The sequence below is a fragment of the Lithobates pipiens genome, unplaced genomic scaffold (genome assembly GCF_037356315.1).
Source record: "Lithobates pipiens isolate NorthernLeopardFrog02 unplaced genomic scaffold, aLitPip1_a1.2 Scaffold_1, whole genome shotgun sequence".
In the NCBI taxonomy this organism is placed as follows: Eukaryota; Metazoa; Chordata; class Amphibia; order Anura; family Ranidae; genus Lithobates; species Lithobates pipiens.
In genome coordinates, this window is record NW_027507685.1 from 98,247,691 (window position 1) to 98,262,152 (window position 14,462).

General features: G+C 46.3%; 1 protein-coding gene across 2 annotated transcripts in view; it reads right to left on the reverse strand.

Moving 5' to 3' along the window:
- Positions 1 to 9,701: 9,701 nt before the first annotated feature.
- LOC143956264 (keratin, type I cytoskeletal 18-like) overlaps positions 9,702 to 14,462 on the reverse strand; it is a 76,698-nt gene continuing 71,937 nt past the window's right edge. For both annotated transcript variants that reach the window (XM_077466505.1, XM_077466575.1), the window contains exon 9: positions 9,702 to 11,998. In XM_077466505.1, coding sequence (XP_077322631.1) covers positions 11,880 to 11,998 — 119 coding nt within the window. In that variant the 3' untranslated portion in view covers positions 9,702 to 11,879. The remainder of the gene's footprint in view (positions 11,999 to 14,462) is intronic.

Below are 14,462 nucleotides of genomic sequence, written 5' to 3' on the forward strand. Positions count from 1 at the left end.
CAAACTGATCCTGCGGAGTATGAACTGAAGCTGTGCACCGCTGTACTGCCCTCAGTATGTCTGCTAGGGATGGCTGAGCTGCTTCCTCTCCCTCATCCTCCTCCTCCATAGCAGGAAGGCTCTGACTGAGGGACGCCACAGGGCCCTGTGCGTCGCTCCCCTCCTCCTGCTGAGTATGAAACAGGGGTGGCAGACAGGTCCTCCCCACTCCCCTGGGCCGTCTGGGGCACTATTTTCTGGGCATAGTATAACATGTCCCTCGGGGGGTCTTTCGCTGTGCTTGTAGGGGTCTTAGGAGCCTTACCGGGATTTTTGTGCTTCTCCTTGCCACGCTGTGAGAGAGGAGCTGCGGCGCCATGTTGGGAATCTGGCGTTCCGGTCTCCGTGTGTTTTCGGGTCATCATAATCTCCACGGACCGTGGTCGCGGTTCCAGGCACACCAGTGGGATCCCCTGTGCTGAGATCAGCCCAATTTATTAGCTGGCTGGGAAGAGGATCTTTACAGGATCAGTGCGAGAGCTCTGTGATGCACGTCCTCTCACATGGCGGTCTCTGCCATGCCCCCGACATGTCCGACTTTGGTTTGGCATAGGCTGATCAAGTCTCTTGTATCCGAACTATTCTGCGGTAGAAGGGCATTGGCTGTTTCTCTGGGTCAGGCAGACTTGTCACTAAAGCGACATACATCGCCAGTGCCCCTTCTGGTAACTGAGACGGGGGCGGGGGCTGGGAATGGGCACTGTTTCTTATGGTTGCCAGCATATGTTTGAGATCCTCTCAGAACTGTCAGTCCGGAGCCGGATTCGGAGTTAAATCAGCAGGTGGCCTTGGTGTCTGTTGTTGGTCTTCCCACTCGGACGCTTCTTCATCATTAACATATCCGGCCTGTGAAGGTAATGCTTCTGTATTGGGGAAGATGGGTGTGTGGTAAGTACCATCCTGGTTTAAAACAGAAAGAACTGGGTATAGGCTGTGGCATAGTTGCCAACATTGTAAAAAAAAATTCGGGACACTTTTTTGGCAGTAGGCGGAGTAGTAGTATAATTAGGGGACGGGCATGCGGTTATAGGTGTGGCATAGAAAAAGATAAAGCACGCAGCGGCAAAATATGGGCGTGGCTTACATAAAATAGTGGGCGTGACTTATATGGGGCGTGGCTCAAAGGGGTGTGGTTAGAGTCTGAGATGAATGCGGGAAGGAGAGGGAAAGGAGGGGGGGAGAGGGAAAGGAGGGACAGCAGCCCCCCGATCCTACACCACAATAGCAATATGTGTTTTCCAGAGTTTGACAATCAGCAGATAAAGATACTCCAAATACCTTATGTTAGCACTTCAATCATCCCGGCGCCATGATTGTTATGGTGTAAGGATGATTGAAGCGCATTATTTCTATTATTACATTGTAATATGAAATGAAATCATTCAACTCACCATAATGCAGAATCAGTGGGAGCCATAAGCGCGTCACTAGCCACGTTGCCTGCCACCAGATGCCATCAGGTGTCCCAAGCGGAGTCTGTCCTTAGATCAAGTGCCCCATCAGAGGTACCTTCCTCACATCTGTGTCCATCAGCGGAGCCCCTCCTTACATCTGGTGCCCCCCACATACTCCACAGACCGCCCCCCCACATACTCCACAGACCGGCCCCCCCAAACTCCACAGACCGGCCCCCACATACTCCACAGACTGGCCCCCACATACTCCACAGACCGGCCCCCGACATACCACTGGCCCCCACATCCACAAACTGGCCCCCACATACACAGACTGGCCCCGACATACACAGACTGGACCCCGACATTATCTTACCACTGGCCCACGACATCCGACTGGCCCCCACATCCACAGTGACAGACTGGCCCCCGCTCCGACATCCACAGTGACAGACTGGCCCCCGACATGCCGCCGTTGCCGCGCAGAGGCTTTGAACTGTGGCACCGCCCACTGCAGTTTACACACACACACACACTGGCAGCGGGGATGGGCGGTGCCATAGGTTCTCTATTGAAGACCAACTTCTGGTCTTCTTAAAAATGGCGGCCGGCGGAGACATTGTCTCCGCCAGCCGCGGACCTCTAGCGGCCGGCGGCAAAAAACTGGGAAATTCAATTTCCCGGGACAAAATTCATTCGGGACAAATGTCCTAATCCCGGGAATGTCCCGGAAAATTCGGGACAGTTGGCAACTATGCTGTGGTTGGGCCTACCGGGTGTACCAAGATGGCCACCGGCAGGAAGTGCATTGGGCTGGGCAGAAAGTGAAGGCCTGGGAGCACTAAGATGGCTGCCGGGCGGAGTTGTCACAGTGGGTTGTGCTTGGGCTGGAGTGGTGAGAAGGGAGTGGGTGTTTGGGTTGCCCCCTCCCCCCCGTTTCAGGTTTTTGCATATCATCAATTCTGTGATACATAATACATTTGCCAGCTTTCTTAACTTTCTTTATCCAATTTTCTTTATCACACAGGATTCCTCTCTGTTTCTTTAGCAACATAACACAACTTTGTTAACTATTTCAACATCTTCTCTCCTCTTCACAATATCACATGCTAGCATTCCCTTCTCTCTCTCTCTCTCTCTCTCACTGCGGACGGCTTCAGAGTAGAATACAGACAACTAATGGGTTAATACTCCTCTGACTGCTGTCTTATCAAAGAATTCCTAGGGTGGGGGCTCGCAACGTTGCAAGGAAAAAAAAAACCCAACAGGCTCCTCTGTCCTATCTCTTTGAGGGTCTGCCCAAACTCCCGTTTCACTGGGTAATGTACATTTAATCTCAAAACTAGCACGTCAGGGGTGGTGGGGAGCAGGGGCTTATGGCCCAACTGATCCTTCAGGTAGCCACCTTCTCTCACCTTCACCTATCCCCAACCCTTCTTCGTGTATGGCAAACAGTAATCCACAAATACACTCAGGACAAGACATTACACCTGCCACTCTTTGAACTGCAAAGCTCCAGCAGCTGAGAAAAACCTCAGGAGCAGCTCACCTGAGTTGCAAGACTGCCAAATTCTAGCAAGTCTTCATTCAGACTGCCAAATTCCAGCAGCTGAGAAAACCCTCAGGAGCAGCTCACCCGAGAAAACCGTTTATAGACGTTTGCAAGACTGCCAAATTCCAGCAAGTCTTCATTCAGACTGCCAAATTCCAGCAGCTGAGAAAACCCTCAGAGGTCCTACACAGTCAACCTCGAGTAACCTGTCTATAAAGGGCTGCAGAATTCCTTGAGGCAGACAACTAATCTATGGGTGAGGATGGACACACACCTGCAGCTGCACTTTCAGTCTGCTGATTTGCAGTCCTTCAGGATGACAGACAATGAACAGATAATACAATCAGCAGAAAACCATTGGCCGGTTCGTTAAAACAGCCCCAGGCAAGAAATAAGTTACCTGCCTCTTTGGACAATCTAAAGGAGCCAATGAGACAAAATCAACCGGCCCAATCAGAGAAGTCGTACAGTGGTAAGAATAAATATGCTTACCGTACTGTTAGGGCTGCGCGCTTAACCCCCTTGCTCTGATTTGGCCAGCTGTTCAGTCCTGGAATGCGGTCTCCGTTCGATTGAAGCCTGGGGCCCCACATTGGGCGCCAATTGAAATAGATAAGAACTACATTCTAGTTCAAGGTTATCTGCTGCTGTTTCTAATTAAAAATTATAAATGTGCATGCACATTAGAAGTAAACACTCTCTGAGACACGTTCAGCTTGGTTACTTCTAACTTCTGGTTTATTTCTGGGCGGTATCAATATTTTATACAGAAAGATACGTCATTGCTGTGTCAAATTGGTACATCTTATTGGTTAAAATACAAGAGAAATGGAGAAACTTGATTCTTGAAGTTTAGTTGAAGCTGGTTCTGTTATCTCATATGCATTCTTCTCACGCGTAGGATGTAGGGTTCAGATGCCATCTTTAACTCCAAACAGAGAGCCAATCTGTATACTACATAGTAAGTAAGGAGTTGCATAGAAACATGTGTATACACAGAAGCAAATAGATATTTTCTGATTATCATTATGTACATTACATTCCTTCACACTATGGGGCAAGTTTTGATTTTGTTATATTGCAACATGACATGAAAATAGATATGTCAATTGAAAGCCATGGGCTTGAAAGCAGAGGCGAAGCAAGAAATCACAGGGTGTTAATGTGTTGCCCCCTCCTACAGTGAATAGGGATGGGAAATGCAGTGTACACCTTCATATTAACCTTAAATATAGTAGAAAACACCTGTTGTAATTCCCCTGTTGTGCTACACCTGGATTAATAAACGCATTTGTAACCCTTGCAGGGCGGGCCTTGACTTATTGGGCTTACCAGTTACCTTCTCTTGGCCTGCTCTTCCACGTCTAGGGGTTCCCAGGGTTGATACCCAATGACTTGAACACTGACATGGATAAAGTCCTTTTTAAAAGGTCTCTCATGGGAACAGAAAGCACGGGTGAAGAAGTCAGGCACCTTGAACTGCCAGTCTAGCAAGTCCCTAATTCCACCCAGAGAGTAGCCACTTGCAGCTGGGTACTTCAAGGCTGAACAGATCTCTAGCTAGAGATCATGGCAGTCAGCACGTTGACTCAAAACTTGAAGCAATCCTATGAACATATACAAGTTGTAACTAAGGGTGAACAGGAACCTTTTTCCTCAGTACCTGGAACGTTTCTCCTCAATGGTACCGGAAAAGCGTGAATTCGTCAATGTCCTTCCCAACTCCGTAACCAGGCACTTCCCAGGATGCCACTTGCCGGCCCTCCTCTGAAGAGTCCTCCCCCGGTCACTTCCACGAGCTGTGGTGCCTCTCCAAGCACACCCGGACACCTTGAATCCTCCCTCAGTTACTGCACCTCGGACCAGCAAGTTTCGAGACTCGGGAACAGACGGATCCCTACCCCAGACCAGGCCGGTCTATCAGGGGCCTCTGACAGGAACATGTTGTGGGGTGTTGGACACCCCGTTACCAGGACCCCTCATGGGGCTACCCCAGTCATGGAACCAGAACTGACCACACGGGCCTCACAAACTCCTCTCTCTGAACACGTGACCCACACATCTTAAGTACCCCTTTCCAAACTCTCCAGCGGGCCCAGCACTCCCACTGATTGGTTCCGAGAAGGTTGATACTCAAACCGTCCAACCAGGCCTGGTTCTGGCCTGTCATGTGCACCTCACTGCTCACATGACCAGGCAGAACTTCCAACACAGCCCAACCAGACTGATGTCAAGACCAACGTAATTACCTACGTAATTAACCCTCAGAACCCCTACTGTTCTGAGGCAAGAACTAAATTTACATGCGTATGACATTTTGTCCAAAATGTCATCTGCTACACATTCATTGTGGAAGATCGAGCTGCCAGCTTTGTTTTACTTACAGTAAACATACAGCTTCATGTTAACCTGGTAGGTGTTGAAAAGTAAGTAGAAAAAGGAAAAAGGGGGAGTTGTGGGACTGTAAATGCTGTTTGTCGTAAGAAGAAAAAAGAAGGAGAATCAGCCATCTTGGGAGAGGAGGCAGTGGTGGCTGGTGATGGGGGTTCCATTGGAGGGGTGGCTTGGTGGCTGTATAGTCTACTCATCTAATCGGCAGGGTCCCTTCATTAGGGCCTGCTGCATTATGGAACCCTCTTAGGGACTGGACTTGGATGATGTTGTTGAGGTCTCTGACCATGCTTTGGTGCCAAATATACTAGAGGAGGTAAGTGAGGGACAGGCATAACAGCAGAGAGACAGGAGGTCAGCTTAGGGCAGCTCAAAGAGAAGTGGAAGAAGCAGCCACCCTATACCAGATACCATATATAGCAGAGCTGTGGGGTCTAGGCTACTGCTATCTCCTGGGGCCTTTTTCAACACATGCAACCCTCAACATGGTCATTTGCAGTCAGCAGCATCTCAAGTCTGTTAATAACATCAGTCATTTGGGTATTACATGTATGAAGTGCTCACCATGCAGCTTGATTAGAGCAGCACCTGAAGGATATTGGTAGGCAGAAAAAGGGCCACACTTTTCCTTCTCTTTCCAGTTTTTCTCTTTCCGCCTCTCAGCCCACTATACGAGAATCCCTATTAACAGCCTCAAGTGATAGGGATGAAAGTATTTAACGGGTGTTAGAAGTTTTTGTATACCGGTCTATTCCAGCAGGGAAAAGTATCAGCATTGGGTCACGCAGAGAAGGGGCAAGCATAGGATACAACCAGTGAGTGTGGTGCCAGTAGTGATAAGGAAAAAAGGACCACACTTCTCTTCTTCCTTCTTCTAGCTCTTCTCCACCTCTCCGTCTACAATACAAGATTCTCTATCATGAGTCTCAAGTGTTAGGGATGAAAGTATTCATAGGGTGCCAGAGGTTTACCTTACAATTCTTTCCGTGGAGCAACCAAAGTAGGGGCAAACCCTGGGCTGCAATCATGCTCTGATTCTGCCAATCCCAATCTGCCATCTCCATCTTTAGCATTGAGCAGGCAGGTTTCTTTGCCCCAGATGCTGGAACAGAAGAAAAACTGCACTCTCAGCCATACCCATTTCCAGCTTATCAGTGCCAGCTTGGAAAAATATTTGGCTTTACAGCTGATGTTCCAGCTGGTGCAGTCTGTTCTTTTCCATATACTTTTTTCACCTCTGCCCTACCGGCTACCACAGTGGCTGGTTCCCAGACACTATTTGTTTACCATCTCGTAAAGCTATCCCTGCCCTCCATCATCATGAATAAGGTAATGTTTCCATGTCCTGGACAATGTGGTCAGGTTCAGTGTCCACATGGCCACAAATATGCATCCAGCAAGTATAGGCAGGGACTTTATATCTTGTTCATGGCCCACTAAGTCACCTTGCTGTAGCGGGGAAGGATGAAGGATGGGGCACACCACTGGAGCTGGTTGTGCCACTTTCCATCCCGATACCTGGTGATGGTGACAGAGGAGTCACTTTCATCTCAACGCTCTCTTCCGGTGAGCTGTTCTTAGCCCTTGTACACACGGTCGGAGATTCCGACAACCAAATCCATCGGATTTTGTCCGACGGATTTTGTCCGAAACTGTTGCATACACACAGTCGGACAAAGTTGTCGGAAAATCCGACGTGATTACGTTATTTTGTTACGACGGGACTACGTTCACGCTAGTAGCCAATAGCTTTGGTGTAGGATTTTGATCTGAGAATGCGTGGCACTTTGTCCGATCGGAATTCTCTACACATGATCGGAGTATGTCCGATCGGAGCATTTTGTCGAAAAATTTTACCAACAAGTTGGAAAACTTGGTCCGTCGGAATATCCGACGGAAACAGTCCGATGTAGACCACACACAGTCGGAATATCCGACAAAACGGTCCGATCGGACACATTTCGTCGGAATCTCCGACCGTGTGTACAAGAGCTTAGAAACACCAGTCTCCCCAAGCAACAGCTCAGACAAAATGCTACCACACAGTTTTGCTGCTGGTATGCCTAGGGGGCAGTAAAAACACTAGGGCACAATTTCTTTCAGCTCTGCAATGGCAGGCCCAAAGGCTATTAATCCCACACCATCTTGTACCAAGAAAGGTTGTGTGTGACAATGGCACCAACCTACTGTTCACCATTCGGCAGGGAAGGTTTACACAATTGCCTTTCCTGGACACTTGTCCTCAATCTGATGGAGCAGATAGAGCATGGGATAATAGACTGGGCACTAGAAGTAGAGCAACCTGAGGTAGCCTTCCTGGTGTCTCAGGGTCCACTTTATCCTGACCCTGTCCTTCTGAGACTACATCTGGCACATATAGAGCATGAGGAGCATTACTGTCATGGTGTCATTCAGAAGGAGTAGAACATTGAGCAGTCTTCCAGGGGTGGGTTCCATCCCTCACAAATCCTGGGACTTCTATATGTTTGAGGGGAGATAGCTAAGGACAGTGTTTTCAGAGAACTTGCGCCTTTGGTAACCTCTGCCTCTGGTGATTTGTGGCAGATAGCCTTCTTTATGCTCCAGTGCATGCAAAAGGACCCCAGAGTTTGTGAAATCAGAGGGACCATTACCTCTTTAGCTCCCTCCTGGACATTATAAAGGAAAAGCCAAAAAGCTCAAACTGCCCTTGCTAAAGGGGGCAACAGAAGAAACACATTGAGGACCTGCTGCAGAGGAGCCTCCTCTCCAGAGGCTGACAGTGTACCCTTTCATGGTCACGGTGGCTTGCATCGACCTTCTTGCATCCTTACTGGGGTCAAGGGTAGATGAATGGACTACATGCCAGAGCTTGCCAAGTATGCAAATCGAGCCTGTCATAATGACCTAGCTTTAACCGATGGTATGCATATTTGGACGGCTGCTGCAGGTTATGTGACTGCCTGTAATATACATCTGAATCAGTTTTCCATACCCACCTCCCTTCCCTAGTGAAAGTCTCTCTTTAACACACGCAAGACTTAAATCAACCCTGACTCTGTCTGCTACACAGTAAAATATAGTTGTAAATCTATTGTAAAAGTGTGAGTCCTTGTCACATATACATGTCACTACCCCCTATAATATCAAATTGCAAAAAAGAGAGACACTTCCTCTTTAACTCTAAAAAAGGATCATGAGGAGATGGGCATATTTAAGGTAACCAAAATTAGACAAACAAGAAAAATGCAAATTCCAATATTTAATGTATACAGTAGGATCAGTATGTATGTATATCTATGGACCAACGCATTTCGACCCAAAAATTGGTCTTTCTCAGGATCCACTTGATTGTAAACTCTATCAATCACAGTGCCAAAACAAACATACATTATATTATGCAGTATCTATACTGTATGTAGTATCTATAAACTATTGCTCTTTGTAATAATATACATTTTATTCCTTATCAGCTGCATTGCGTGACAGAGTTTACAATTAAATGGATCAGGAGGAAGCCCTGCTTTTGGGTGAAATGCTTTGATCCATAGATATACTTACATACTGATCCTACTGTATACATTGAATGTTGAAATTTGCAGCTGTGGGCAATTGCACAATAAAATTTAGTTGGGTTATATCAGGGTTTCTCAACTAGGGTTCCTCCAGAGGTTGCTATGGGTTCCTCCAGAGGTTGCTAGGGGGTTTCTTGAGCAATGAGCAATTTCTGCCTCTCAAATAAGTACCCACTGACACCCTTGATCCTTTTAGCCATCTGTAAGGGGGTAATTCTTCCACTGAATGCAGGTGTAAGGAGCATTATTCCCACTGACCATCACATTAATGCAGTGATTCTCAACCAGGGTTCCTCCAGAGGTTGCTAGGGGTTCCTTCGGCATTGGGCAATTTCTGCCTCTCGGAAAAGTTCCCAATTACACCTTTGACCTTTTTAGCTATCTGTAAGGGGGTAATTCTTCCCAATGACCACAAGTGTAAGGACCATTTTCCCCAATGACCATCACACTAATGTATCATGAGTTGTAGATTTCTAATTTTTAGTAGGGGTTCCTGAGACCAGAGAACTATGTCAATGGTTCTTCTGTGTTGAAAAGGTTGAGAAAGGCTGCATTAATGTATCATGCCTTGTAGATATAGATTTTTTTTTAGCAGGGGTTCCCTGAGATTAGATAGTAATTTCAAGGGTTTCTCTGTGTTAAAAAGGTTAACAAATTCTGGGTTATACATTTTGTCATCTAAACATATACAGTATTACTCATTTCCAACTACAATGTCAAACAAAATGGATGTGTTTCAGAGCAATAAAGAGCCATATTACCACAAAAAAATTATTTATACAGAGAACTTTGTCTGATTTATTTAGGGCACAAATAGGGAAAAACCAGTTGCACAAACAGAAAACTATATCAAAAAGGTGAGTATTAGATTGAAGGGCTACCAATAAAATGGCCACAGGCCGAAACACAATACACATATAACAATCTCCAAACAAAAACGCAAGAAACCTCTCGTCCACTTTTATCCTATTAGAATTTAAATAGAGTTAATGCTTTATACACACAAGTTATATGGCCAAAGAATTGTAGACACCCGACCTTCACACCCTCAATGAGCTTGTTGGAAATCTCATTCCAAATCCATGGGCATCGATATGGAGTTTGAGCCCATTTGTTCACTTTTCTGGGAAGACTTTGCTCGAAAATTTTGGAGTGTTTGTGGGAATTTGTGCCCACTTGTGAAGTTGGGTACTGATGTTGGATGAAAAGACTGAAAAGCTTAAACCTGATTCCTCACAAAAGTTGTGGGCTCCCCAGAGAGTTCTCCCGTACTTTACTGCCTCCTTTTTCTTTTCTTTTTTCTTTCCCTTCTTTTTCCTTACTTCATTTTTATTTTGCTAGGTCTACGAATATCATAGGCAATTACAATAGGACCACCTAATCATCTTTGGTCCCCTTGAAACCTACCTTTGTTCAGGATCAAAGGCTCCCTATCTGTGAGGGCCCCATTTTGAGTGTTAGCTGCAGTAGCTCTATTTTTGTTATAGACCGGCCCTCGGCAAACATTAACCTCACATGCTGCTTTACCTATCAAACTTATGAATCTTGGAGCCCACCATATCTCAATGCACGTTTGTTATTTCAATTATATAAATTCTATTTATCACCACCTCTTATGCCTCGTACACACAATCAGAAATCCGGCCAGCAAAAGACCAATGAGAGCTTTTGGTCAGGAAAATGGGACCGTATGTATGCTCTATCTGATTTTTGCTGGCCGAATTTCCGCCAGCAAAATATTGAGAGCAGGTTCTTAATATTTTGGTCGGAAAAAGTTTAGATTGGAAATTCCGGCGCGCAAAATTCCTACACATGCTCGGAAACAATTCGACGCATGCTCAGAAGCATTGAACTTCATTTTCTCGCGTCGTCGTAGTGTTGTACGTCACTGCGTTCTTGACGGTAGAAAGTTCAGCGAACGTTTGTGTGACCGTGTGTATGCAAGCCAAGCTTGAGCAGAATTCCCTTGGAAAAACAATCCAAGATTTTTCAAAATGAAAATCCACTCATGTGTACGCAGCATCAAGGGGGACTTTATGTTACAATGGCACTCACGTTTTATTTGTTAATGCCATTCATGCGCTGCTTAGAAGAATATTTATTTACGTGACAGATGGTATGGTCCATGAATCTCATTTCCCTTACTTTTTCTGGCACCCATGCATTGTGATTTCCTCAAAAACCATTCTAATAAAAGCATTGTGAAAGAAAAGACCTGGCATCACCATTGGCATGGTCCATATCTTCTCAAAAGGTGTTCAGTAGGGTTGAAGTCAGAGATCTGTGAAGGCCTCTTAAGTTCCTTCATACCCAGCTCATCAACCCACGTCTTTATAAGGTTGGCTTTGTGCACAAAGGCATAGTCACGTTGGGTCAAAAAGGGGGCTAAGCCCAAACTGGTTGGAAGTGCACAAGTGTGTAAAATATCTATAACATTACCAGTACCCTTTACCGGAAACACCTGTGAGTCAATCATTTGACAGAACGTCCACATATTTTGGCTTTTTATCGTAGGAAAAGAAAATGGGTGGCCTCTAGAAATAATAGTTATAAAAATTTAAAGCAACAATTTGGACCATCATCCAAAATTTTAAGGAATCGGGGTTTGGGAATCTGGTCCCCAACCATGGTTCACCAGGCTTTTTATTGTAGGCGTGATGGTCAGGGGTTCACAACTTTTGGCTATATAGCATACATCTATATAGGAACAGGTTACACTAACACATATACCAAGCAATGGCCAATATTCACTCTAGCTTATAACTAGACTTGAGTTCGTATCCAATAAATGAACAACTTTGAACCCTGGGTAAAAAAAAACAAAAAAAAAAAACAGCCATTTTGCTCTACACTGTACGATCCAAGAACTTGATTAATGGCTGAGAGACTCTCACGGATGACTTTGTTACACGATTATTAAGCAGGCAGCTCAAGCAGTGACTGGATTGGCTAATTTGCTTTCTCGGCATTCTCAAACTCTTCAACCTCACTGGATTCACCAACAATTTTCCCGTCCACCAGCGTCTGCGTGACAATCTTTACAATCTTCTTGGTTCTAATGTCAGGTTCTGCGAAAAAAAATAAAAGATTTTTATATTTTTTTCATTTGATAGAGCTCTCATGTAAAAGCCATGCCATTCTCTAACTAGAAACATTCCAGCTACAGCATTTAAAATATGTCATATATATATGTGTGTAGCGCTGACTCCTGACGAGCAGGCGCTATTGTTTTTGTAAGGTTAAGTTGCCTAAAGCCACAGTTGGGCTTCGGGACTATTGCACTGGGTTCTCCTTGACCGCAGGTGTCGCTCTCACTGCCGGCAAGAGTAGAAACACAGTCTAGCTGTATGCGTTGAATTCCACTTATCTTGGAACCAGCCCAGTGGGAGTGTTTTCCTGCTGTGCATTCTGGGGGGTGGTGTTTAACCACTTAACCACTTAAGGACCGCCGTATTGCCATTGTACGTCATCGCAATGGCACAGGCAGGACCCCCTCCCGCTGGATACGGCGGTCCGGGTTCACTGCAGGAGCGATCCGTGATGAGGGGATGGCCGTTGGTTTCTGGCCATCCCCTCTCGATCACTCCTGGCCAATGAGAAGCTTCCTCCCCTGTGTAAATGTAAACACAGGAAGGAGGAAGTGATGTCACACTCCTCGTGTCGGTCTTTTTGACCGGACAGCACGGAGTGAAGACATACAAGTAAGTGCACCAACAGTCCACTGACACATAGGTACACATAGGCACACATTTCACCCCAGTCACCCCCCGATCACCCCCCGATCGGCCCCCACCCCCCCTAGTCACAGTGTCACTAATGGCAGTGTTCATTTATTTACTGATCACTGCATTTAGTGTCAGTTGTGACTGTAAAAAGTGTCAGGGCAGCTAGTGTTAGGCCCCTTTAGGTCCAGGGTAGCCCCCTACCCCCCCTAATAAAGGTTTAACCCCTTGATTGCCCTCCCAGTTAACCCTTTCACCCCCTTTTACCAGTGTCACTAAGCGATCGTTTTTCTGATCGCTGCATTAGTGTCACTGGTCCCGCTAGGAAGCTATTTTTTTTTTAGGTTCAACGCCAGGTTTTTATAGCGTTAGGTACCCCGATATATAACCTAATAAAGGTTTTAACCCCTTAATTGCCCCTAGAGTTAACCCTTTCACCAGCGATCGCTGTATAAGTGTCACTGGTGACGCTGGTTAGCCAGTTAGTTATTTAGTTATTTAGGTTCCCCGTCAGGTTTTTATATAGCGTCAGGTACCCCCATATAAATACCCAATAAAGGCTTTAACTCCCTGATTGCCCTTAGTTAACCCTTTCACCAGTGATCACCGTATAAGTGTTACTGGTGACGCTGGTTAGGTAGTTCGCTTTTTATAGCATCAGGGCACCCGCCATTTATTACCTAATAAAGGTTTAACCCCCTGATCACCCGGCGGGTGATATCAATTCGGTTTTAGGGTCAGAAAGGGTCTGCGTCGCCCCATGCAGTGCTAGGTTAGTGCCAGTACCGCTAACACCCACGCGCAAAGCATACACCTCCCTTAGTGGTATAGTATCCGAACAGATCAATATCTGATCTGATCAGATCTATACTAGCGTGCCCAGCAATTTAGGGTTCTAAAAAAGCGCATTGTTAGCAGGATCAATCCAGATACCTGCTAGCACATGCGTTTTGCCCCTCCGGCTTGATCCCTGCGATCGCTAACAGTTTTTTTTGTAGCGTTTTATACAGTCGCTGACAGGCTAGGTGCTTTTTTACCTGTGAGTCTCACTAGTGTACCCCTAAATTTAGAGCCCAAAATGGCAAAGCGAAGGTACACTAGTGAAGAGGCCTACACGTTTCTGAGCATGACAGATAGTGAAGAGGAAGACACTGCTCTGTCAGATTCAGGCTCAGAATACGAACCTGTAGAGGACAGCGCCTCCATGTCAGATAGCTCTGACGACGAAGATGAGGTCCCTGCTAACGTCAGGCGTACCCGACCCCGATCTTCTGATGTTGTTGAGGTGCAGGAACCGCAAGTCCCTCGTATGGAGTATAGAGCCAGTACTAGCGCCGCTCATCCTTTTGGTGAACTGGCAAGCACCAGCGGCCTAGTACACCCTGGACGTACATCCAGCACTGCAGTATCACGTGGTGACGTGGCGAGTCCCATAAGTGCAGTTCAAGCTGGCAAAGTGGCAAGCACAAGTAGTGTCCCGCTGCCACCAAGAAGAAGACGAAGACAGGCCCGTCGTTCCCATAGTGCCCTTCCTGCAGAATTCGCCAATCCTGATTGGGTGCCCACCACTTCTGCAGCACCAGTACTTCCCCCATTCACTGCCCAACCCGGTATTCAGGTGGATACAGATGATTTTACGCCACTTGATTTTTATTCTCTGTATTTCACGGAAGATCTCTATAGATCTATTGTGGACCAAACCAATTTATATGCTGGTCAACACATCGCCGCTAATCCCCAGTTGCCTTCCCTTGCCAGAGATGGGAAACCAGTTACGGTTTCCGAATTTAAGACCTTTCTGGGCCTTTCC